Genomic DNA, 26,951 nt, shown 5'->3' with positions numbered 1-26,951 from the left:
GTCTCTGTTCAAATGTGATCACCTCAGAGACCTTCCCTAACCATTCTTATCTAAAATATGTCATGTATACCCATCTTATCCTGCTGTCTTCTTTTGTAACCTTTATAACACTCGTTATCACCTGATATTATGTATTTACTTATGAGTCTGCTTATACCCTATCAGCTTCCTTTCATTTCAGGTCTTTATTCTAAATTTGCTTTCCAAACAGCTTTTAGAATAGTCATTCATGCAGCTAAATCAACAACAGTGTTCAATCTCAATCAACAGTGTTCTTATAAAATAACATGACAATATGGAAATGGCTTCAGAGCTTAATGTAAACCTACCTCTACAGTGAAGGTATCTTTGGTAGACTCATAAGTAACATTAAGAGTTAAAAGATGTCCATGGAATGAGGCACCATGAGGTAGAATAGTTCGGGGAACAGAGTAAAAATCCTTGAAAAAGATATAGCAAGTCAAAAGATACAGCAAGTGAGATGCACAGCGCCACTGTTAAATGTCACAAAAATACTCTCCTAACACATTGAGACTAATTATAGGATGATAAAGTTGCTTTACAAAGAAGAGAGGCTTACCTCTATAGTGATCACATAGCGTTCTGCCAGAAGCAGCAATCTCTCAATTATTACAAGTTTAGTGGATCTATGAATTAAAAAAATTTTTTTTGAAAATACTTGAACTGCTGACTTGAGCTCAATTTCAGTCTATTTCACCAAAACCACAATCACAATTAGCCCTCTCTGGTCAAAGACTGAAATCTGCAAAGACTAAACTTCCTTTTCACTCAAGCGGGAGGTGGTTCAAGCAGGTCACAGCTGTCGCACACAGATGGAATATGGGGCAGAAGCCTGCCCCGCCCCGTGTTTCCTTTCCTGTTCTTTTCTTTCTTCGTTTTCTTTTTTTAAACAGTTGTCCCATAAATAGAGGACCTGGGTCTCCTCTGGGTCTGCAGGCGTATTTGTCTACCAATCCACCAAGAATGAACGATCAGTGAGTTTGAATCTCATAACCTTACAACTAAGATATGCCACATAATTCTGTAAACACAGAATCTGACTAAGTTCTGAACTGCCTGAAATTTAGAAGACAAATGCAAACCATTAAGTATGCCACAAATGAGAGCTGCTGTTTGTTTTACTTAGCCTAAGAATGAGGCAGAAGAAAAGGACGAGAAAAATTGTTCATCTGGTTTACGTGACTAGTCTGTATAGTTAAAACATACAACGTAAGAATTTATTATCCCAAGGGTTTTCAAAGTACTTAAGAAATCAACACACATCAAGAGACATAACCATCTCTGGAACAGAAAACACACAGCAAGGAACTGTGGCACTCTCACAGACTCTGAAAGTGAGACCTGAGATCTCTTTTGGTTAGACTTAAGCAATTTTATCATTTGAAATAACAGGACTCCAACATTCAGCAGCTTGTACAGTCACAGCTCCACACTTTATTAAACACTACATGTGTTAACACTAACAAATGAAAATCCAAGTGCCCTTAAATATTTACTATTCCAGAGAGTCTAAGTATTTTGTACAGGTGTATTTCTAAATTTGGAAAGTTTTCAGATTTTCTAACAATAAGTATGCTGATTAGCAGTACTGGAAATTTCACTTTAAAAAGAGTTGGTTAAACGCATTTAACAGAGTTCTAAATTCTTTCAGTCTATGGGCAGAAACCAGAACTTGATATTCAGATGGACCATCTTTAGGAAATATTTAAGTGCTTAACAAGTGAACTGTTTTATTTTGCCTCAATGATGAATTAAATCACAGACAGCGTTGCAAACACTACAAATGAGAGAATAGCTCCTCCCAGAAGTGGAACAATTACGGTCATTGAAAAGTTCTTTTAAGACTAGTGAATGAGATAAACTACACGTACTGGTTCAAAGGCAACTCTGAAATTACATATTCTTAGTAACTCTGTTTAGGGTTTATAATGAGAATATTTAAAAACTGTCATGTGGTTTTGTTCTGTAATAGTCAAATATGAAATGATTCAGAATACAAAGCAGTTAGAAAAGACAAACAAAAAGCATGCTTATTTAAAGAAGCAGCAGTTTGGAAATCCCAATCCGATAGTTCATAAGTGCATTTCTAGTCTGGTTTGTCAGACAAACGAATCGTTAAAGACCTAGGTCATAGATATAGACTACATTTTACAAACATGTAATTAGGAATTCTTAATGAAAGTCTACTTGAGATACACTTCCAAGAATGTGGGAATTCAAAAGTCATGTTAGTGTTCTTATCATGAGTTGAATCTATAATCACTTTCTGTCACTTTAAAAAGAGGTGCAAGAGAACTGAGTTCTACTGACTTCTTTCATATTAATAATGTATCACTACACGGTACTCAGCTCATTTAAAAAAAGAAGATAAAGAAGAAGAATGTGAGCAAGGATATTGCCTTGACTCCTCTTCTAAAGGACGGCTTTAAAAAGAAAGGAATATCCCCAACTGTGAATAAAGAGAAATAAATACATACATACATATGTAAACACATAAAGCGATTCCGGGAGTTGAAAAAGACTTTATGAGCACCAATCACTAGAGGGCAGCAGAGTGAGGCATAGAGAGGGAGCCCTTCTCTGATCACCTGCCAAGGTTTCCTGAGCATCACTGACTGGGGGATGCTTACCAGTAATGAAAGGCACATAAAACCCCACAAAAGTATTTTAGTTACTTCAATCTAATGTTTCCAAATACTCATCTATTCTCCTTACTATATCAAAGACCTATAACACTGAACTCAGATTTCACTGACAACATCTGAAAATACTCAACACAGCAATGTGATTAAGAGATGTCAGTTCAAAGTTTTAACACAAATATTTGGGGCTAAAGTTCTTATTAAAAATTATTTTGAAAAATGATTTTAAGTAAAACATTTTAACTATGATTATATCACAATGTACAATATTAATCAATCATCATATTCCACTTCATTTTGCTTATGCTATTGGTGCCCTGGATTTGACTATTCAATGAGAAAAGTTATAAGAGGTCTAAGTAAATATTTCAAACTTGAAATAAATTACTCTTCATACAATGCATATATCTTGATTCCATCATAAAGAGTAGGCTACTCGTGTTACACACAGTAAAAGTAAAATGAATCAAATAAAATACGTGATGGGGAATATATAACTTCCCAGGATATGACTGTTTGAAAAAAGATATGAAATGAGGAAATGAACAATTAACCGAGGTATCTCCAAAGGAAAGAAAAGATTCCAATTATTTTTTTTTAAGCTGATCTACATTCAGGTGTTGCATATTCGCTGTAACTTCTGCAATCACTTACCTGTATGGAGACTGGACTGACGTGGCTACGGTTGGCATGGCAGTTGCTGTAAGCATCTTTGTTGCTCTGGTCACAGCGTGTGTCAGAGTGGGGCCACCAAGCGCTGAACTGGCTGCCTACGAAATAGAAAATCATCTCTCTATATCAGGGTTTCTCAACCTCAGCTCTACTGACATTTTGGGCTGGAAACTTTTTTTGTTGTGGAAGACTGTCGGGGACATTGTAGGATGCTCAGTGGCATCCCTGACTTCTATTCACCACTCACCTACCACTAGGTGCCAGTAGGACCCCTCTAGTTGTGACAACCAAAACGGTCTTCAGACATTGCCAAATGTCCCCTGGGAGGTAAAATAACCTCCAACTGAGAACTACCATTCTACATGTGTTAATACTTACATGGCACGTCATTTAGGGATACCTGAATACTTTAAATGTTTTTATGATGGCATATTTGGATGGAAGTCACAACTTGGGAACTCCTTCCTGTACAGATTCATCATCAGAAAGTTTAACTTATTGAGACAGTATTACACTGCAGGCTTCTAGTGGACAAAGACACCCAACACTACCCACTACTGAGTGTGCTGCTGTGGCCTTTAATAGCATTTATGATATAAACAAAGTGACACATGGGGAAGGATGGGAAAAGAAGCAAGTGCTTGTACAAAATTTCTGGACAGAAAAAGGAGAAAAAGAATCTATCAGAAATGTGGAAAGTACAGTAGACCTATTTTCTGAAGACAGTTTCTATACCCCCAAAAGGGGGTGGGGGTGGGGTGGGTGGGTGGAGCAGGGAAAAGGAATGGGGAGGGAGAAGGAAGGATTTCCTGTAAAATACACTTTTACATTGTGGGCATTAGGGCAAATGCCTGTTCCCTATGTCCACAATACGGTACTGCTAGCAAATTCTTCCAGTAGGATCCAGCTACAAATATCAACATTATACACGATCTCAAAACACAACATTATAAAAGGAAAAAAACCCCAAAGCATTTATTTCAAAAACAGGTTAAATAAAATTTGCTACTCACTTCTAATCTTGTGTAGCAATCAGCAATGAATTTCTTATGTAATGATACAGAATCCTAAAAGTAAGAGGTATATGGAAATTAAAATTAGTCTAGCATTTAGTTGTAATCATTATTAAGGATAAAATGTCAAAATAAAGAAGCCCGACTTTCAGGCATGCCAACTTAGCAATTAAAAATATATTATTTTCTGCTTTTTTGTGTACCTTCTTTCCTTAAATACCCACCTTCTTTAACCGAGGATTTAGATTAATGTAACTGTAGTTTATGATTAACTGAATAGCTTCATTAGCAATTTCTTCATCAGGTGATTCCATAGCTATTTTCCAAATGAAATCCATTCCTATCAATTCCAGCTTTTCTACATACTGTTCAAAAGAAAGAAAAGTATACAGCACACCAAGGTCACAAAATTACAGTTATTTTCTGCTACACTGTAACTCCACACCTCTTCAAGTTCAAAATGAATTAAGGCTGCAGAAACCCAGCTACATATGAGAACGTCATTATACTGATATGGAACTTTAAAACAAGAAACGATCAACAACAGAAACACTGGACAACTTCCATGGAACCAAGACAGATATGGAGATTTTTCTCCAGACATTCCTAAACCTAAGCTAGAACTCTACACAGATGGGCTACTAAAGCAGAAGCAAAACAGGAATAATATGGGCACCCTCTTCACGAGCTTTTCTTCAAAGGAAAGAGAGTCAGGTTAGAGGTAGTTACTAATCCTTGGGGCTCAATCTGGTCTTCTCAAAGCTCAGTTAGAAATGGCAGGATCCAGGCCTTGTAAAATCTTGTTAAAATTCTTACCACCTAGGAAGTCAGGTCATGAATGAAACAGACTTGGAAAAAGAGTTATTTTTTTGCCTTTCTTTTTCAAGGTGCTCACGTAAATATAAACATAAGCTGTATACATTCTACAGGTCCTCATTTTCCTGCTTCCTTGTCTGTTAAAAATTTCCCCCTAGGGCTTCCCTGGGGGCGCAGTGGTTGAGAGTCCGCCTGCCGATGCAGGGGACACGGGTTCGTGCCCCGGTCCGGGAAGATCCCACATGCCGTGGAGCAGCTGGGCCCGTGAGCCATGGCCGCTGAGTCTGCGTGTCCGGAGCCTGTGCTCCACAACAGGAGAGGCCACAACAGTGAGAGGCCTGCGTGACGCAAAAAAAAAAAAAAATTTCCCCCCAAATCCTTGTCCCTGCGATTCCAGAATTGAAGATTTTGGTACTTTTTCAGGTACATGTGAATTGCTAGATCTGAGAGGTTGGAAGCTTGGCTGGAACTATCCCTACTCCACGTTCACCCAGCCACAGGAGGCCGCTGGCTGCCCCAGATCAGCAAGAAGCAAAGAGGGGTCTGAGAAGTCACCTGTTCGAGAAACCCAGCCTCCTCACACTCTAAGAGAAGCGCCCTCGTCCATGCAGAAGCCCGCAGTCAACGAGGCGCCCATTCTTTTTAAAAAAACCTCATGTTTTCTCTCAATTATAACACATGTGTTTTGCTGAATGTCAAGTTTTACTAGATTTTCCAAATTTTCTACATTTGAAAACAATGTTACTTACCAACTGAGCTCCTTGTCTTTTCAATCGATGATCACAGAGATTCACATTTTCAAAAAAAGTCTTAAATAAGTTAAAACCTGAAATTATAGAATGTCAGATAAATTCATGCACTCTAGGTACCACAGATAATCAATGAAAAGACAAAGTATATCAAGAGCTAAAACTATAAAACTCTTAGGACAAAACATAGGCACAAATCTCCAAGACCTTGAATTAGGCAATAGTCTCTTAGATATGGTATCAAAAGCACAAGCAACAACAATGACAAAAAAATAAATAAACTTCATCAAAACTGAAAGCTTTTGTGCTTCTAAGGACTACCAAGAAAGTGAAAAGCCAACCCACAGGACAAAATACTTGTAAATCACATATCTGATAAGGAGTGAATATGCAGAATATATAAACAACACTTACAACTCAAAAATAAAAGGGCAAATAACCCAATTTAAAAACGAGAAAAAGATTTTTATATACATTTCTCCAAAGATGATATATAAATGACCAATAAGCCCATGAACGGATGCTCATCATCCTTAGTCATCAGGGAATGTACATCAAGCCACGAGATACCATGTCACAACCACTAGAATGGCTAAAATAAAAAAGACAGTTTACAATTATTAGAGAAGATGTGAAGAAATCAGACCCTCATATACTGCTGGTGTGATTATAAAATGCTGCAGCCACATTGCAAAACAGATTGGCAGTTCCTCAAATGTTAATGATATGATACAGCAATTTCACTCCTAGGAATATAAAAACTTGTATATGAATGTTTACAGCAGCATTATTGGTAATAACCAAAACTGGTGAGAACCCAAATGACCATCAACTGATGAATGGATAAACAAAATGTGTTATGGCCATACAATGAAATATTACTCAGCCATAAAATGGAAAGAAGTTCTGGTACGTGTTAAAACCTGGGTGAACCCTGAAAACATTATGTCTCAGCGTGATAAAAGAAGCCAAATATTCATACAAAAGGTGACATATTATATGGTTCCATTTATATAAAATGTCCATATTAGAATAATCTATAAGGACAGAAAGTAGATGAGAGGTCGGGGAAAGGGGAGAATGGATAGTGACTGTTACATGGTTTCTTTCTGGGGTGATGAAAATATCCTGAGATTAAAAACGGTGAAGGTTGAACAACTTTGTGAATATACGAAAAGCACTTATTGCACACCTTAAAAAAGTAAATTTTATAGCATGTAAAATACATATCAATAAAAAAAACTCAATTAAAAGAAACAACTGAAAAGAGGATTTCTATACTTTGACAAATCTTCACCTTAAATGAATCCTTTTCGTACTAAGTAATTTCATGAAAAGACAGCTTGACAATTAGCCTATATAATTTAAAAATACCATTCATGTAAAAAGAAATTTATCTGTGTATATAAACATATGTATATATAGATGTGTCTTTATGTGCATAAGGCAAAGTCCAGAAGGATATCCCAAAATGGTTAGCTGCTTCTGAGAGTGGGCTGAGAAGAAAAGTATAAAATTCTTACTTTAAAGAACTGAAAAAATGATTTTACGTTTTTCTTCCCTACCATTCATGGTGATTTCATACGACTCCAATTTAAGAATTTTCTCCTTGAAGAGCTGCTGCTGAACATCACTCTCAAGATCATGCTGCCCTTTTGTAAACCATTCAAAACACATCTGCGGATCAAGACAAATCACTCTGTAACTAAAATCCATTTCAGGCAAATACATATTCCAAACTGGGAAAGCAAAGATAAATTATTTTTAATTCTTTAGAAATTTATATTGCCTTAATACCACTCAAAACTGAAACGGTTCTAACTCTGGAACTAAATAAAGCAGTTAATTACAGCAATCTTTCCTCTAGATAATGAAAATATATATTCATGCTTTTCACTGAATTGTTACACTTTGGTTTTACCACCAACATTTATTAATAAGCCTTACTATGTGACAGGGACTGTGCTAGGCACTGTCACATACTTAGTCCTTTCAATAATCTTATGATGTAGTTAACACTATTCTACAAAATGAGATGAGGAAACAGCCATTCACTGTTGGAAAACGTCAAAGCAGTGTGGTGCTCCTGGTTTAATCCATTTTCAGCTGTGTAACTGTAGTTCTAATGATCTGTCTAGGTATCAGTTCCTTCTTTAGTGTTTCCGGGATACAACATCATTACAGGAACTCAAAGTTTTCTGCTGGTTAATTTAAAATTAGTTTCATGGGAGGGAAAAAAATACTAAAAGACACACCAAGAATTCTTTTGCTGTACTCACTTGGCTGAATTTGGTTTTATCCAGAATGGTATCAGACTTACCAAAGATTTCACACACTTGTCTATATCACAGATATATATTATATAAAATATCTTTTCAACACTTATAGTTCCTAGCTTATTAGTATAAATGTATGCTTAGTAAATTGAAAAGTGTTTAGAATTGAAGGTGTGAGACACACACAAAAATGTGAGATACACACAAAAAAGTGAAATGCTATTAAGTCCCACTGCTGTCTTACTTCATCCACAGTATCTTCTTACCTCTCTATCTAATTCACAAACATCCTGGCCAGTCACAAGACACTCCCAGATTTCCTTGGCACGATTCCAACCGAGATACAGAGTAGCTTCTTGCAAGAAAAATGCCAGAAATTTTAGATGGGCCTCTAAATACTGCAAAAAGAAATAATGCTAATTAGTTAACTCCAGGCATTCATATGTAAAAGAAAAATTTAAAAAAACAAAAAAATTTTGAAATTAAATAGTTTTACCTAATGCTTTTTCATATAACTTAGGGTAAAGTAAATGTGAGAAATCTGTTTACAAGTTGACAATACAATGCAGCAGAAACTACTTGAAGTCTAACACAAACTCAGTTGACTTTAGATGCCAAAAAAATACAATTTCGGCAATCTCAGAGTAAAACACCACAACACAACTGGTGAGTTAAGGTATTTTTCTATTTTTAAAAAAACAATACTACTAACCACTAGATTTGAAAAACAAAAGCCATTAGCCACAGAACTGACAGTTATTATTTCTGATCAAAGACAAAGAAAAGATGTTTATTTTTATTACCATATCATATGCAGTTATCTTGGGTGATTTACTGAAAGATTTACCCACAAATATCAATTTTCTGAGCTTTTATTTTGATGTGATTATAAAGTCAAGATACAAAAATGTTCCATTATGACAAAGACACCTCATGCTACCTCTTTAGAGTTACTCCCAATAAATATGATTTTTATAGTTCAAGTGCAAAAAGGCCAAATGAATGCTGTAAATCATGAAACAAAAGCACAATGCCAGATACCTCCCGATAAGTGTATCGGCCATCCACTAGTGTTGAACCAGTTAAGCCTCCAGGTCCAGCCACGGCTGCTGCAAGCCGATGACAAGCTATCAAACTTCCTGTTACCAATTTTACTATTTCAAAATTTTTCTTCAAGTCTTGAATAATGCTCTTGGCGAAACAACAAAAAGAAAAATGGTATGAGAATGCGCAGTTATTTTGTCAGTTTAATACACGCTTCTATTTTAGCACGTAGTTGAGGAATAGCAAACACAGAAAGTTTTTCACTCATATTTCCTACATAAAAGTAAATAAAATCAATCTGGTATGTACATTTACTAGGGAATTACTATAGAATTAATAAACTTCCCTGGTAAATTTCTGCTTCTAAAAGGGATTCTTTAAAAAAAAAAAGTCTTTCAAAAGAACTATTTCACTTCTTGCATACTTTTCCAGATCTTTCTTCCCAAGTCTATTACACTGAGGAAGCTCTAGCTCCTTAAGCAAACTAATGTTTTCACAATATAAAATAAGTCTTTGAATCTTTTCAAACAAATTTCTAAAATACCATTAACTTTTAAACATTGGCTTACTTTGTAAATTAAGGAAATAAAAAATAAATGAGTTAGGGATATATCAAAAGAAAAGTTCCATAGAAATGAAAGCAGAATGATGTTTAAATTCAAGATTATTAAGTAATATAAATGAATTACATTAATAACCATAAAACTGTAATACAGTCACTACAAAACTCAGCAATCTTTTGATGTTTGTTATTATAAAAGGTTATGCAAGTAATTGTATAATAGTCAAATATAACTATACTCTTACCTTGTCTTGCTTCTGATAGGTTTGTTTTATGAATGAGCGGGTGATTTCATGTAGCTGACGCAAAGCTGGTACTACCCATACAAACTGGGGATTATTAAGTTGAGATGACTAGAGTTAAAAAGAAGTTACATTAGTTAAATTTAGAAATAAATAGCAGATTAAATTTATTAGCTACAAAAAATTTCCAAGTCAATTAGGTTTTATTGTTACACATTCTATTATTTTTCTCTTCACATCGCTCATTTATAGTTTATCTCCATGCACTCATAATTCAGTCTTCAACTTCTTATTCTGCATGCAATCCTAAAGCCAAGAACTGCAAACAGGAGTGGATGTGAAGTGATAGTAAATGTATAGGGGTACATCAGCAAAAAACAGACGACAAGGAATTAGCAACTTCAGAGGATAGATTAAGTAGCACAGGCTGCTAGGATATGTTGACGTAATAAAATAAATTGATGGCAAAAGCTTAACTTGGATAATACTGAACTGGCTGATAAGTAAAATGGTATAAAAATATGGTTGTCTACAATTACATGATTAAGATACCAATGACATGATCAAGATACTAATAGTGGTCTAAATATTAAAGAAGATATCCATGGTCTGCTTGTATTTCCTAGTTAAAACAATTTTATGAGAGAATTCTACTTTTATTAATTATTACAGCCACTTCACACTTATACTTTATAGTTTTCAAAACACTTTTCAAATATGTTATTTCTGAAACTGGTACATGACAATCCAGATCTTCAAGTACATATCTGAAAAGTCTGATATTCATGCGATACTCTTTAAAAAGAGAATTGCTTTTGAATAAATAGCATCTTTCAAACTATGTGATTTCATTATAAAGGTTGTAGGAATGTCAGATTAAACACTATCGATCAATTGAAAAGTAACTCTCTAAAAAACTGAGTAACAGTTTAAGTCCTTAGCTTTTACTTTAAAAACTGTATTATTTTTTTAAAGTCTTGCTTCTTTAAGTCTTTCTGTAAGATGAAGATGCCTATGGGGCAGAAAACTACTTTTGATGTCATTTGCAGAAAAATATCGTACTACTAAATACGTAAATGTGAGACAGCTACTGCCTAAATAATACTGGCTTTCCTAGAGATTAGCCAATCAGCAAATACCGTATTTCCTGGATTCTAAGATATAGGTTTTATAAATTTTAATATTTCTGAAATGGACACTTCTTACAACTGTATCAAAGAAACTTACCAGCCACTAGGCATAGGAGTAAGTTTAGATATACCTGTCCTTATGTGAATATGTGCAAACTTAGCTGTTTTCAAAAGGTATCTGTTCATTTACCCATCATTTCTGCTGTTACCTGGCATAGTTTAGCACCAAACAAGGATGGCTTTTTAACTTAAATGTAGATCACTGATTTGTTTCTTGAATGCTATCAAAAAGATTACACTATGATATAGCACTGACTAGCCTGTCGTGTCCATCAATTCAATTAAAAGCAAAGAATAACTGCCAGTGGTCTCGGACTTAAGTGTTTTTCAGAGCCAGGAGAACTCGGTGTGACAGACTCATACCCTGTGAAGGGCTGTATCACTTGGCATTAAACGTCTCTCTGTCCAAGGCTGCACCTTGATTCAAGAGAAACTGTTTAACTTGTAGTATATACAACTTAATGAAAGAAAAAAGCAGCTTGAGTTTTTACAAAAAAAAGGACACAAAACTCCATATTCTTCAACGTGCCTCAAAATTCTACAATCTTAAAGATTTCAAAGAAGTCCAAAGCACTACACTAGATAATGAAAAGCGGTGTGCCACAGTGAGGCTGTACATACTGGATTAAACCTGTGATGCATGTTGCAATCACTGGCATCTTAGAATCAGAGAAATAAGGTATGTATTAAAGGCCAACTACTTGCAAGACTAGCTAGAATATTTCTGCTAGGATATGAAAGTTGCAAAATGACAGAGATTAAAATTCTAAGGCTTAAGTCCGAACTCATACCTTCCAAAAGGATTACAAACATTAGGATATAAATATAAACCCTTTAGTAAATAATCAGGTATATTAAAAAGTATCATTATGACCAATTAAGTCAATTACGGTTAGATTATTTTTTTTAACATTGAAAATTACCCTTTAGAATCTAAAAAGTATTCCTGATATAGCCTTTCTACAGTTTAGCAAACAAGACAGATGTTATTTATTCCATCATATCTATAACATTATGTTGCTATGTTATAAGAAAAATTTAAATTACTCTTCTCCATTTATAAAAGGGGCAGAAGACTATGGTGAACAATTAAAACGAACATATCTGATAATGTCTGATAATGAAGCTGAGGTTTCATAAGTAGGAGTTAATGGTATATCCAAATTAGACTCCTAATGTTAGATGAAGCCGTAGAGGTCAACTAGTTTAGCCTGCAAACCTGTGCCTAAACTTTCCTTATTCATTTTTGTTACAAAACTTGTCTTCTAGTGTTTCCAGTGATGAGGAACTCAGGAGGCAGTGCATTCTGTGTCAGACTGTTTTCATAGGAAGTTCATTGCTCTATCATATTGCAACATGCCTTCCCATAACTTCTTAGGAGACATAAAAAGTTAAGTTGAATCAAACTTCTATAACAATCCTCTAAGTAGCTGAAAAAGCTTTCCTATTCTTTCTTGAGTTCTCTCTTCTCAAAGTTGAATATCCCAGTTCTTCATCTGCCTTGTTTTACCAGACCTAGCCATTTACCTAGAACCAAGTTCAAATTTTTACATGGGTGGACATTTAAAAAGTATTTCCTCCTGTGCTAAGCACATCACTGTGAGGCTGTACTGAGGGCATCTTGCTGGTTTTACTTCCAGTTGTATGTTTTGGCAAGTGGAGGCCCCTCAGGTATGGGTAAGTAACGATTTTAGTGTCCTCACAGAGGAAGGGGAAGAGGTAAGAGAAAGGGAGCCAACATTTATTGAAAGGCTGCTGGGCACTGTGCTAGGAGGCCTTCATATAATGACTTAAGGAATACACAAACACCACTAATTGAGTAAAAATGACTTTTTTTGGTTTAGTAATATTTTTTTTGGATGAGTACATTTAAACTTTTTAATTGAAGTAAAAAATAAGTGCAATAAGAGGGAAAGGGTTGGGGGCAGACAGTGGAAGGTATAAAGGAAGCAAAGGAAAGAGGACCAAGGAAGCCAAGGGTATCCTGGCAGAATCTACAGAAATAAAGTTGAGAGAAATAAAGGTCAGAATTTCTGAACACAATAATGGAACTTGGGAATTTTAAGAGTGTCAAAAGCAGAGGGAAAGGGAATCAGTTGGAGGAGTAGAGGTAGCTGGGGGGTGGGAGGGGAGTAAGAGGTGGGTGATCTTGTCTTACCCTTTGCTTAGTTTCTGTGTAGCCTGGCAGGGAGACATAATTCCCAGTCAGCCCACCTTGCTGCCTGGCAGGAAAGGGCATAGCATAGAAAAACACCTTTAGTGGCAGTATATAACTCAACCCCCTGCCTGGAGTCATATCGGGGGCTTTGATCTTCCCACTGCCCCCCTTCAGCCATGTGTACTTTAAGAGAGTATCTGCGAAAGCACTCAGTCAACTGAAAAGTGCTATGTAAATGCAAGTTATTATTATTTGAAATGAAAGAATGGTACGTCAGAATTTCTTTACTGGGAGCAGTGGGATACAAAAAAGGAAGAATATTCCTTTCAAGACTCACAAAATGACTCCAAAATTCTCCCTGCTACTTTTTGAGTTTTGTTATCAAACAATAGACATGAATGAAGCGACTGCAAAGAGAAGCAATAAAGATGCAGCGATGCTACTGGCTACAAGGGCTAAAGTACTGCTTAGTTGTAACAAGGAAGGAACAGGGATCAGGAAGGATTTTTCTGGTTTCAAAAGCCATTTCCCTGGAGGGAGGAAAAAGTCCCTTCAGCTTTGACCTTCATACCTATAAAGAAATGTATCTGTTACTGTGAAGAAAAGACCATTTTCTATAGATACCCTTTCCCTCTTACTATTACTATTGAAAGATTTAAACTTCTTAAATAACTCTGGATGAGTTTCAATCATAAAGACAGAGGGTGCTAAATTATCTGAATCACTGAGCTGAGAAAATTCAAATTGTATCTGAGTAGAAAGAGAGCAATGTTGTTGAATTAAAGGAACAATTAATCATAACCTGAGCATTACCAGCTCCAGTCTGTGAACGATTTTAATGTAGAAAATTCACTTGATCAAATTTCAATGTCAGAAATATAACACACAAAGTTCTTAAATGTCCCCAACTAAACTTTATGACCAAGCATAATTTAAGAGAATAAAAGCCTACTGAGTCACCAAGCCCGCTTAGCAAGAGCTGAGTCTCTGAATTTACTAATGTAAATTAGCAGTATTCAAGATCCTTTAAAGAAATACTTACTAGGAAAGCCAAGAAATATGTTTTACCAATGAAATTCCTAAGCCATTAGCTATTTACTAAAACCTTTTCTTATGATAACAGTGAAATGAAACCCCTCTCGCTGCTAGGCTTTGTTTCATCTGGGCAACCTGAGGGCCTGCGTGGGAGGAGGACATGCTCTGATCAGGGCTGCAGCAACCACGGAAGCAGGCTCCAGTGAGTAGCTACTGACTGCAGCAACAGGAGAGCTACAATCATCACTACACATGCTGCTACCCACCCTTTCGAAGGATAGCCCTTAAGTCCACAGTCACCTGGAGGCCAAAGCCCTGCAGCGTAGGACTTCACAGCACCCATCACTACCCAGTTCTACCTTCTAAAATCGAGTCCTAGCAGCAGGCACTCACTCAATAACCGTTTGTGTAAGGAATTACTTTAGGAACACATCTGAACCAAGCACCTAGAAAACAACTACGTGCCAGCAACGAATGAACTTCTTTCTTCCCTTCTTTCTCTCTTCTGACTCTATGAATGTTCCTCCATTTCTCTCTTATGGGAGAAAAATGGACACGATATTTATTTAGAATCCACTGTGCTTATTAAAGATGTGCATACTTTGGATTTAATTTTAAAAAAGAAAAACTAAGTTGAAGGTCTTACAATCTTATGAAAATAATATAGTAAAACTACTCTTTGAATGTGACCCTGGATTTTTCTTCCCCTTTGACAGTCAATAACCCCCAAGCTTTAAATAATAAGCACAGGTCATAAGCAAATATTTAAACAGCAGTGTGTATCTGAATATTATTCGAAGAAACACTAAAAGATACTTTTATCTTAAAATTATAATTCAATTTATTAAAAGGAATTATTAAATTAGTATACCTTTTAGTTGGTTCCATCTGCAAATTCTTACCTTGAATCCATCCTTCTTGTTTTTTTCCAAACCTGACCATTCTCCAGGCTGAAAATTAATTTTAAGAAATATAAGTGACTTGGTAAAAGCAGTACCTATAATTTCCCTATTTTGGACTCTAAGGTATGAGCTTCCAGGTAGGACATTTAGTTTAATTTACATAATAGGGGAGGAAAATTATTTGGCTCTAATTACTCAGACAATACTGTTGCTCTGACAACAAAACTAGACCAAAGATAAAACCAACCCTTTTAATATCTTCTATGCACTTAATGATGTAGCTCCTCTTGATTGCTTCTTTCACTGCATACGCATCACTTAGGATTGTCAGGTGCTCCTCCAAAGCTTGCTGAATAAGGCTACTGGGCAACGTTGGGAGATGAGCCAGTTCCCAGAGTACATCTAACACCTATAATAAACCACATGTGATGAGCCAGCCCATACGCAAGTAAAGCTGCTTTAAGTACTTGTAGCTAGAAAAAGTCATTTGATTCTCCTGCCTTTCCAGAAGTGGTCTCAAAGCGAGCTTCACGGCCTATTCGTCCAATCAGGCTCAATAGCTTCTGTCTTACTCTATCGGTCTCGGTCTCCCAGCTCTGTAGAACGAAAAAGAAAAGACACAGGAACTGCTTCCCAGTCCCATTTGATCACACTGGCAAAATATGCAAAAACTTTAAACTTGAGCTAAAAAAGTTTAATAAAGTAAGAAGTGTACGGTTAAACACTGCTAATTTAGAGGGAGGAGACTTCAAAATAAAATTATTTTAGAAATATTTAAAAGTAAGCACGTTTGAACACATACCTTCTGAATGAGAACAAACAAATGATTAAGCTGATCTGAATTAAATTTGACAGCTGCTGCAGCAATAATAGTATGGATATTCTCGATCACAGTAGATGATTGTCCTGACTAGAAAAGAAGACATTGGGAAGAAAGTTAAGTCTTGGAGACCGGAAAAACCCAAGTCTTTCCCTGTTGATTTATAGACGCAAAAGCAAAACAGTAACAAAGATAAATTGATTCTAGTCTAACAGCATACATACACTTGCGTGATAAAATTGGTAAGACTACAAGAAGCAACCATTATTAATGGTTATCTGTTGGCCTTGTTTAAATTCCTAGAAGCATTAAATCTCTAAAAAGACAATGTAAAAAAAGATGAGAATCAAGTTCTCAATCTGACATGTTCATTTCAAGAGAACAAAATATCTTCAACTGGCTTAAAAACAATTTAAACTAATTACAAGAAAAACATACTCACTTTTCACATTTTATAAATGATCTTGAGGGTCTCAGTTGAGAGTATTATGTGTCTCATTTTTAAATCTGCTTATAGATAATTTGTGACTTCAATTATGATTTATTTATCCATGGGCAGTAAGTCTCTGCTTTAGAGAGTCACCACCCTTCGCCCTTACTGAAAAAAGTTAGAAAAAGGCAAAAATAATTCTGATCAACTTACCTGTATCTTCCAAATTTTAGTGAGCTCATCTAAAGACAATTTACTGCCCAAGAGTTCAATAATTCCCTTTATACGATCACAGTATTGTGCTTGGTCTATGTTGCCTAAGAGAAGAAACACCAGAGAGGCAGACAGATACAGTGAACACTAACTTTCTAAATATGATCCTATTTATTCAAAGCAATATTAACTTTCTGTAAGATTATTTAAAGGCTAATATAGTCAAAACAACAATTTCATACCTTTTTTATACAGAAATATATTATTTATGTGTTAGGTAACCTTTTTTAAGCAACTTACCTTCCAATGCAATTGAAAGAACTGAGTTCTCAACTAGCCAATCTAATAGTCTGTCTGTATCTATAGCATTCTTCACAGATTTGGATAAAGTGCTATCTTCTATTAGTTTGGTTACCTAAAAAGACAGGATTATTGTGATTGAATCTAATGCGAATATTCATAATCAAAATCTTCATATATATTTTGTGACTTTTATAGTGTTACAACGTGGTCTAACGATTAGCCAAAATGTATCAAAGGCCAGTTATTAGAAGTTAATAGACCACTTATTTGTGATGTCTCTTTAAAAAGAACACAGAGTTCACACTTCCTGGGCCACTGCTGATTGGCTCAGGGATGCACATCTGACCCAAACTTCAATCAGAGCACTCCTCCAAATTCTATACTTGGGACCAGAGAGAAAGTATCAGTCCTTCCCCAGTCACAAGAGCTATCCATGGCCATGTCTACCATATGAAAGATGCCACTCTGTAGGTGGAAAGAGAACAAGGCCATCATGCTCATAAAAGCAGAGATAAGACCTGGATAGAGTCCTGGCAGTGATTCAGTTCTCAGATTCTAGTTGATCCTGTTGCCCACATGTGTCCCTGCCCTTACACGGTTTGGCTAGTCAATCTCTCATTCATGTGAGACAGCCTAGCCTTCTTCCATTAAATTCCTCTTTTAGTCTAAGATAATTCAAGATGAGTTTATTTCACTTGCAGCCAAGAATCCTAATTAACACAAAACTGAAGGAAAATAACTGGAATTATGACTGAACTGTATTGGCTCCACCGGAAACTCACCAAAACCAACTATGCTCATGTAAAGTTTAGGAAGCTGCAGAAAATTACTTCCATCATTTTGCTTAGACCATCACAGTTGTAAACAAAACAAAATTTTGCCTCAACCCCAGTTAGAAGATTTGATTTAAGTAAACACATATCTGAAATATAGTAAAAGGAATTATACCCTTAGGGTAAAAAGTAAATCTCAAACTGTATATTCCAAGGAATTATGTTCTAGCAAATTTCACTAGAACACTAAATATTTCACAGAACGAATTTGGAATGTAATACGTATAAAAATATTGCTTTATTAACAATTATAAACATGTATACCATTTTATATATAATCACTGTTATCTCTTTTTGTAGGATTACAAGAAATTATTATTCTTTCTTTCCCAACATTTTTATATTAATAACCACAAGTTCTGGAAAAACTTAAAGTGTCTGTCCTTTAAGTCTTCCAGAAACGGACGCAAAACTTACTTCTTTGAGGGAATTCATTTTAGCGCTAAAATGAGGTGATTTCAGCATGCGCAGTAGGATGTCTAGTCGAAGGTCGTCCACAACGGTCACCAGATCCGGTTGGAAGCGCATGCAAAGTAACTTAATGGCAGACAAGAGCTCCGGGATGCTAACCAATCTCTTTTATTTAAAAACAAAATACACACAAACGTACAGATACATAAACAGAAAAAACAAAAAGGAACCATGAAGACATTCTGATGCCAATTCTTACACACACACAGGAATACAGGACATTTTCAATAACCATGGTCTAATGGTATATGATATTCCACATGGTCAATAAACTACATTTTACTTCTAAACAAAAGTTAGCACATGTGTGAGCAAAGAAAAGGGAAGGGTTCTGTGACAAATTCAAGGTAGACAAAATAAATCACGTTAAATTTAAATGTTAAAATTGCTTTAAACACCTTTGGATAGCTTTTAATACTGAATCATTTTAAAGCTTCTTCAATGCTATACCAATTATACTACTATCAAAATCAACATGTTAAAAAAAAAATCAACATGTTAGTAAAATTCTTAATGGTATCACTTGCTGACAACCCTACATTCATTCTATTGACTGAGGTAACACCAACCACTTGGTATTTCAGACAAAACATTTTTTGGTTAGGAGATGTAAAATTAATTTGATGTGAGTTGTATGTGACCAGAATCCAAACAGCAATGGTGTGTGAACCTTGCCCTAAGCCCTGGCTCTGCTTCCATGGACCAATAGGCATTGGGGCTACTTGACTGGAGAGAACATTACCTTATCTTTAAGGTCCTTTTCTTCCACGCTCCGCACGTCCTGGATTGTAGTAAGGATGACTGGGTCCAGCATGGGCTGCAAGAAAACAGTACTAAAGTTAATAAGGACCCCTGAATCTGTCCCCAAACTAGAGAGGAGACACTTTTTTATTCGTATTTCACAAAGGAGAGGGTGCTATGCAAAGATTGGAATTCTAGTATTAGAGCAGCCACTAACTAGGTAATACCATCCCAAGTAAACCCTTAACTGATTCTGTGCCTCAGCTTCTTTACTATCATATGGGTGCAATCCCTCTTTACTATCTTATAAAGGGTCCTTTGAAGAGCAACCAAAGACAACCAAAGACACACCGACTAACTTAAAACATTAAGGCATGAGTATGTACTATTTTTGTAATAAAGTATTTTGCATTTGATTTAAAAAACGAATGTAAGCACAGACCATGAAAAATACGCTGTTTTATGCATTTATTTTGCTAACTGATATAAATGAGGCCTATAGACAAGACTCATACAACACACTGCTCCAGAATGGTAGCATAACCAGGTAACTAACTCTGAATAGTATGTGAAAAGTAGCAAACTATTAGCTAGATCTAAATGATCACTTCCATTTAAGTAAAATAATTTTTAAAACTTATCTGGTGACAAGAGAAGATAGACAATATTTGGCTGTCAAAGCAAGAAGACATTAGCAATGAATTAAAATGACATCAGGCAACTGATTATCCTAGTAGAATTTCTTTATTTACACTTATGCCAACTGTATAGTGAGAACTGAGGGCTGTCAGGGTAAGAGGCAAGTCACACGGCTCTTGTCAGCATGTGCCAGCCCTGCTTAATTCTCACTGCAACTCTGTGAGATAGGCATGGTTATTATCACTATTTTACAGATAAAGAAGCCAAGTCACAGGAGTTACTTCAGTCTTCCGAAGTCACACAAGGAGCAAGTGGTAGAGACAATTGTTAATTTACATAAATATGGTATGAATTTATTGCTGAATGAATTTAAGGTTGGATGGTTTGATATAATTAAAATAAAGATAAAGTTAAATAAGCTTTGGTTGGAAATTCATATACTTTTTAAAGTATGCTGTGCTTGGACTTCCCTGGTGGCACAGTGGTTAAGAATTTGCCTGCCAATGCAGGGGACACGGGTTCAAGCCCTGGTCCGGAAAGATCCCACATGCCGCGGAGCAACTAAGCCCGTGCACCACAACTACTGAGCCTGCGCTCTAGAGCCCGCGAGCCACAACTACTGAGCCCGCGGGCCACAACTACTGAAGCCCGCGCACCTAGAGCCCGTGCTCCGCAACAAGAGAAGCTACCGCGATGAGAAGCCTGCGCACTACAACGAAGAGTAGCCCCCGCTCGCAACAACCAGAGAAAGCCCGCGTGCAGCAACGAAGACCCAACGGAGCCAAAAAAAGTACACTGTGTTTACATATAAAACCTGGAATTTCTAAAGAACTTAGTATTAATTAGCAGTTGGAATATTTACACTGAAGCTCTTTCCATGGAGCAATGCATGGGTTTAAAAGCATGCATTTAAAAATTCAATCCTGGCTCTGATTATTAAAAAGCCAATTATTAAGTCAAATCATTTTGTCTCTTTATGTCTTTGTTTCAGCTACAAAACGAATGATTGTATTCATATGCTTAATAAGTGAGAGAACACTAGATGTCTCTAAAGACCTTAGTATCCAGAATGAAGAAATACATAAGTAGCCATCCTGTTTCATTTAAAAATCTTGCAGTATTGCTTTGAACTCTAAAGAAGGCACTTAAAACTTAGAAATAGCAGGAATTTCCAGAACCTACTAAAAAAATCCTATATCCCTTGTTAAAATGGCCCTAAGTAAATTAGATATTAGAAAGAAGGAACAAGTGCATACTATTTGCTTCCAAAGGACACTAAGCTTTCAAAACCATTTGCGGTGATTTAAAAAAAAATCTCTGTGAAAGTTTTAAGTTTCACAGACTTATTTCTATAAAGAAAATAATAAGTGGAGGTATTTCAACATGACATTTTATTCAGTAAAACTTGTTAACTGAAATGGAAAGGAATAAGAAAATGTAATAAGCCCTAAGCATTAGGAAGCTGAACATTCCACAGCCTCGACTATCCTGTGACCTGCTGACGTACAATCTGCAGAGGCAAGAAATCAGACAAGATGTGCTGTTAAACTGTTACTCAGATAGTGAGTGACTTGGCTAGCAGGTGAGCCCAGCACCACTCAACACTGTTTAACACATAATGGCACTGAACCCTTAAATAATCCTGTAAAGGGGGTAGGGATATATGCCACCTATTTTATAGTGAAGGAAGCAAAGAAAAATATATGCTATAATATGTAATTATATTTGATAAAATGATAAAAAGGTAAATAACCTTAAATGTTAGGTCTCCTATACCTTAAATTAGTAATCACTTTTATTTATCTTCTGATATTTTCACTATAAAGATAGCTAATCTGAAAAAAAAAGTTACTCTAAATTACGCACAATTCTGAACAACCTGATAAAAAGATAATTTTACTGTTTGTATGTCTTAGATCACCTCTGAAGTAAGTGTAAAATGGCCTGTCTTACCTGTACCACTGAGGAGTTGAGGTACTCTGCACACACCCCTAAGGGCTGCACCAGTGCTGATACTGCCTGAAAAAAGACAGTAAAGGTGAGAAATAAATGTGAGTGAGTTTCTTCCTTTTAACATTAAACAAATCCCTTTTAATATGTCAGAGAACATTTTATACTCTTGAATAGAAGAACTGATATAAAGATGTCGATTTATTTAAATTACTGTAGAAATGTGATTTAAATCATAATATGCCAATAAAACTTCTTTCAAGGCTTGGATGAGATGATTCTAACGTTCACATTGCAGAGTAATAAAAATTTTTATTTGAACAAGGAGAGAACAGTTGGGGAAGGAGTGAAATGTGCCTTTAACAAAAAAATACTTAAAACTTCCATGAAGAAAATTATAAAACTTTACAAAAATACATAAATAGTCCAAATAAATGAGATACCATGTTCTTGAATGGAAAAGACCAGTACTGTAAAAATGAACAAACTGAACACACCTACAAACTGAACACAATTCCACATATGGTCTTGGTGGAACTTTCTAGAGCAGGAGAACCTGACATGCTGGCTAGATTCAGAAGAGTAAAAATATGAGAATGATCAATAAAATTTGAGAAAAGAAAGACGCTGAGCAAAACTGGCACTACCAATAATGAAAACACTGGAGAATGGTATAAAAATGGCAGAGTGACCGAACGAATGAATGACAGGAACAGAAGTCCAAGAACAATTCATGTATACACGGGACTCTGACATTTGATAAAGCCAACAAATTAAAGTAGTGAAGAAAAAAATGGAATATTTTTTAAAGGATCTTAACAACAATTAGTTACCCATTTGGAAGAAAATAAAATTGGATTTCTATCTTACATCATATATAAATACATTCTAAACGAATTCAAGAACTAAGTTTAAAAAATGAAACTGTAGAAGTATAAAATTATATGAGTATTTTTATAACCTTGAGATGGGGAAGGAAACACTCCCCAAGCAAATCAGAAAAATTTTAAGCCATTAAGGAAAAAACTGACTGTATAAAATTTTGAAGCCTCTCTATGGCAAAAAGACACCATCAACAGAAATGAAAAGAGAAGGAAAAGAAATTTACAAATACACAAAATAGACGTGACATTGATATACTTAATATAAAAAGAAAAAAATAAATAAGACAAGGAACCCCAAAGACCTATGTAAATAGATCAAATTTACAGAAGAAATGCCAATAGCCAATAGTCATATAACAAAATGCTCAAATTCACAGGAAATCAGAGTATTGCAAATTAGATAATAAAATACCATTTTTTTGGTCCATCATATTGGAAAATTAAAGACTGACAATATTCAGCACTAACGACAGTACTAGGAAATGACTTTATGGGAGTATACACTGGTCACCACTTTTTGAAAGGAGATTTAGCACTATCAATTATAATTTTAAAATGTATATAATCTTTGAAATCCCACTTTCTAGGAATCTATCCTTCAGATATGGCAGCAAATGTACACAAGGACAAATTTACATGGAACACTCTCTGTAATAGCAAAAACTTAGAAATAATCCAATGCTCATTAATAAATGACTGCATCACGGTACAACAGTTGCAGGAACACACTGGAGCCATCAAAAACACTGATAGCACTAACCTGGAAAGATGTCCATGATATAATGTTATGTGAAAGTATGCTACTAGGTATAGTTTGATTACAATTTGGTCTCAAAGAGAAAGAGAGAACATGCAGATATATTTTATATAAACTTAGGAAAAAGTCAGAAAGGCTATGCATTATATGGGTAACCATGACCTAGGAGGTAGATGTATGTGTTGGGGTGGGGTGGAGGACAGGAAACCTTCACTTCTTACTTTGTACAGGTATTTTAAACTGACAGATTGTGAATGATTTTTTTTCCCCAGTATTTTTCAAATCCAAAAATATGTAAATATAAATGTAAAATGATGACATTCACTTGTATTCAGTCTTATAACACAGCCTAAATTTATTCTGGGACATAGTCACCTTCTTAACTGGTCAGAAATGAGACATTTATTGTGATTTAAAAAACAATTATTGATTTATTTTTGGCTGCCTTGGGTCTTTGTTGCTGCATGCAGGCTTTCTCTAGCTGCTGTGAGCGGGGCTACTCTTCATTGCGGCATGTGGGCTTCTCATTGCAGTGGCTTCTCTTGTTGCAGAGCACGGGCTCTAGGTGCACGGGCTTCAGTGGTTGTGGCTTGCGGACTCAGTAGTTGTGGTGCACGGGCTTAGTGTTGCTCTGCGGCATGTGGGATCTTCCTAGGCCAGGGCTCGAACACCTGAATTGGCAGGTGGATTCTTAACCACTGCACCACCAGGGAAGCCCTTACTGTGCAATTTTAATTGGACCTGTTTGCAAAATTGGAGCCTCAATCTTTGCAATCTCCTTCTCCTATGCCTGAATTTCTACCATCTTCTCAATACAACCTAAACAATCTAATTTTACATCAACTGCAACAAACAACACAGTTGTCTGAAAAATGGTCTGACCTAAGGGAAAAATCTTCGAGGTATCTTTAGCTTCAAGACATTTGATAATAATGAGGGCAAGCCCAGATTCCTATGCATCCATCCTTGGCCAATTTTCATCCAAGTAGGGGAGAAACTTTGGGCTTCTCTGTTTGTTTGTTTAAATAAATTAACTCTGAAGGAAATTAGTGAGTGTTTTATTTAAACTTTTTAAAAAATGAGGTTCATTTCTAATACTGCCCAATGACCTATATAGCCAGTTCTTGAGAAACAAGCAAGCTGGATAAAACCCTATATCTGAACAGGTGTTGTTTTGTCTTGCTTTTGAAGTCACTAACTATTATCTTCCAGGTCAAGAGTCGTCTCTAACATACTTGATCCACTTAATGGGGATCAAAATGACAGCCTAACAACCTAGTTAACAGTCAGGGAGGGAGAAGAGGCCTCTCTGATCAGTGTCAGTAGAAGTATTTATGAGCTGGCAGACATATGATCTTTAAGGATAAACACTGGGTAGCAAGAAATAGACTATTGCCAACCACAGCACCAGTCTCTCTCATTGACCGTTGTTACTGCTCTCATGCAAAGATAGACCAAGGGAGTTAGGTGATTGGTCACGGTCCCACAGGAATAACTGCTACTGTAAGCACAATTTATACCACTTCGGTATATTATTTTACCACATCATTTTCTGCTCTGATCAATTTACAGTAGCTAGCACAGTGTCTTCTACATGGCAAGTACATACGTAGCTTATAACTGAATGATTAATTAACTAGAGAACAGAATAAAGTGCTCTCGGTTACAAACAGGTCGGCAGTCCGTGAAAAATTAAAGATTATGTTATTCCCCTTATCACAAGGTTAAATTTGAGAAAATAAAGTTGACATGAAAAGATAATGGTATTGCACCTGAGGGATGGTTCTAAGCTCCTGTTATAGCCCTTGTTATCTATGAATCTCTGTAACACCAAAAAGCTGACTAAACAATCTTAAAATAAAATATTTTATTTGTTTCTGGTACTATGAAATAATTTCTGACTTATCTGAGGCATAAAATTGTTATGTACACATATACTTGCCACATATAGCAACTGTCCCTAAATAGCAAGATAATTTCATGTAACCACCACAAGTTAGTAGTTAAGAGAAAAATATCACAAAGAGAAATTAGTGTGGTGAAAAAAAAAAACCAAACACCATACACTGAAATTTGCTTATTTTGATTAACAGTGAACATTTCTGTGGTTATCAGAAACATGGAAGCTGCTCCTGTAAAGACTTAAACTTTAACATTTAATTTAATTTGTCTAGACCATGTCCCTTGGGTTACACAGCAACCCAGATAAAGTGAACTTCCACACTGTATATATAGTGGTTTAACTTACCCCAAGTTCTATATCTTCTGAATGGAGCTTGGCCTGGATTGCTGCAAATCCACCTAATTCTCCAAACTGAGAAGAAAAAAGGTATACGTTAATTTTAAAATGCTATACCTTAATAGTTTAAGCAAGCAACTAAGGCTCACATTCTGCTTTATCAGTGTGCTCTATAATCCTGGTCTTAAGGGTCATCACAAAAATAATTCCAATGCTCCTGTGATATACTAGAGGAGATGTGCTAAGCCCTAAAGCTGAGGTTTATCTGTATAAACAGCACATATAAAAAAGAGGGAGAAACTGTAAAACCTATCTGATTATTTTCTGTAGCTGTCATCTACCTAAAACACCAAACTCTAGGAAATCTCATTAGAAAATGGAAAACATGATCATATTAATAAAAGCTTTATACCTTATTTACCAAATCCACAACCCATCCGTGAGGCTCCTATGAGAAAAGAAAATAGAAATTGAGATGGCAATACAAAAACTTCCCTACTAACCCTCATATTTCTTTTATCCTAAATCAAATGTTGGAAAAAAATTAAAATTTAAAAAATATTTCAAAGTTTCCTCAAATGTTTCTTAACGTGATTCTTTGACATTACTGTAAACAGTTGCATGAGTAAGTCTGTATTTTGACGGAATTGCTACAATACGAAGCATTTGTGTGTTTTGGGTAGCTGAGATCAGTTTAAGCTCTCTGAGGTACAAGATAACTTGAGTTAAATTTTCTAAGAGAGTTATATTTTAGGAACTAAATTAACTTAAAGAGTAGCAAATCAGGAATCAAGAAATTAAAAGTTTTAGTCCCAGCTGTACCATTAATTACTGTCCTAGAGTAAGCTCTTCTTTTCTCCTCCTTTTCTTCCCTCCTTTCCTTTCTTAAGCATTCACTGTTCTAGGGGCTGAATAGTGTTCTAGTGGCTGGATACAGAACAGTGACTAAGAAGAGATGTGGTACCTGCTTTCACAGAGCTCATATTCTAGCAGGATCAATAAAGACAAGTAAACCAACACATAACTCAGATTGTGCTAAATTCCACAAAAGGAAAAACAAAAGGTCTTCAAATGAAAAAGGAGCCTACTCTGTTCAGAGTGGTGGTCACAGAAAACCTCTCTGAAGAGGTGGTCTTTAATCTGGAACTTAAAGGATGAGACAGATTTAGCCATTCAAAGAATAGTCCAGGCAGAGAGGCTGAAATGGAAAAGGTCCTGTTTGGGGAAGGCAGAAAAGCCTACCTTGTTTGAAAAACTGAGAGGCAACTCTCCCAGCTGGGAGCCGGGGTGCAGGAGAGAAGGTACAGATGAAGCTGTAGAGACAGGAAAAGCCAGATGATGCAGAAATC

General features: G+C 35.9%; 1 protein-coding gene across 2 annotated transcripts in view; it reads right to left on the bottom strand.

Annotated features, from left to right (window-relative positions):
* The window catches only part of USP24 (ubiquitin specific peptidase 24), a gene marked incomplete at its 5' end in the record, with an annotated part of 149,945 nt that overhangs the window by 70,810 nt on the left and 52,184 nt on the right, over positions 1 to 26,951 (bottom strand). Inside the window, 22 exons of one of the 2 annotated variants that reach the window (XM_082654633.1) lie at positions 330 to 440; positions 581 to 647; positions 3,318 to 3,433; positions 4,349 to 4,402; positions 4,573 to 4,713; positions 5,914 to 5,990; positions 7,479 to 7,590; positions 8,456 to 8,587; positions 9,231 to 9,380; positions 10,041 to 10,148; positions 13,386 to 13,445; positions 15,323 to 15,370; positions 15,570 to 15,731; positions 15,823 to 15,918; positions 16,125 to 16,232; positions 16,786 to 16,889; positions 17,086 to 17,200; positions 18,339 to 18,497; positions 19,135 to 19,209; positions 21,726 to 21,791; positions 25,612 to 25,677; positions 26,015 to 26,050. In XM_082654633.1, the coding sequence (XP_082510759.1) occupies positions 330 to 440; positions 581 to 647; positions 3,318 to 3,433; positions 4,349 to 4,402; positions 4,573 to 4,713; positions 5,914 to 5,990; positions 7,479 to 7,590; positions 8,456 to 8,587; positions 9,231 to 9,380; positions 10,041 to 10,148; positions 13,386 to 13,445; positions 15,323 to 15,370; positions 15,570 to 15,731; positions 15,823 to 15,918; positions 16,125 to 16,232; positions 16,786 to 16,889; positions 17,086 to 17,200; positions 18,339 to 18,497; positions 19,135 to 19,209; positions 21,726 to 21,791; positions 25,612 to 25,677; positions 26,015 to 26,050 (2,163 nt within the window). The remainder of the gene's footprint in view (positions 1 to 329; positions 441 to 580; positions 648 to 3,317; positions 3,434 to 4,348; positions 4,403 to 4,572; positions 4,714 to 5,913; positions 5,991 to 7,478; positions 7,591 to 8,455; positions 8,588 to 9,230; positions 9,381 to 10,040; positions 10,149 to 13,385; positions 13,446 to 15,322; positions 15,371 to 15,569; positions 15,732 to 15,822; positions 15,919 to 16,124; positions 16,233 to 16,785; positions 16,890 to 17,085; positions 17,201 to 18,338; positions 18,498 to 19,134; positions 19,210 to 21,725; positions 21,792 to 25,611; positions 25,678 to 26,014; positions 26,051 to 26,951) is intronic. The other variant, XM_082654634.1, reaches the window with a different exon arrangement.

The sequence above is a fragment of the Grampus griseus genome (assembly GCF_964374135.1).
Source record: "Grampus griseus genome assembly, chromosome: 1".
In the NCBI taxonomy this organism is placed as follows: Eukaryota; Metazoa; Chordata; class Mammalia; order Artiodactyla; family Delphinidae; genus Grampus; species Grampus griseus.
This window is presented reverse-complemented; position numbering and strand designations above follow the sequence as displayed.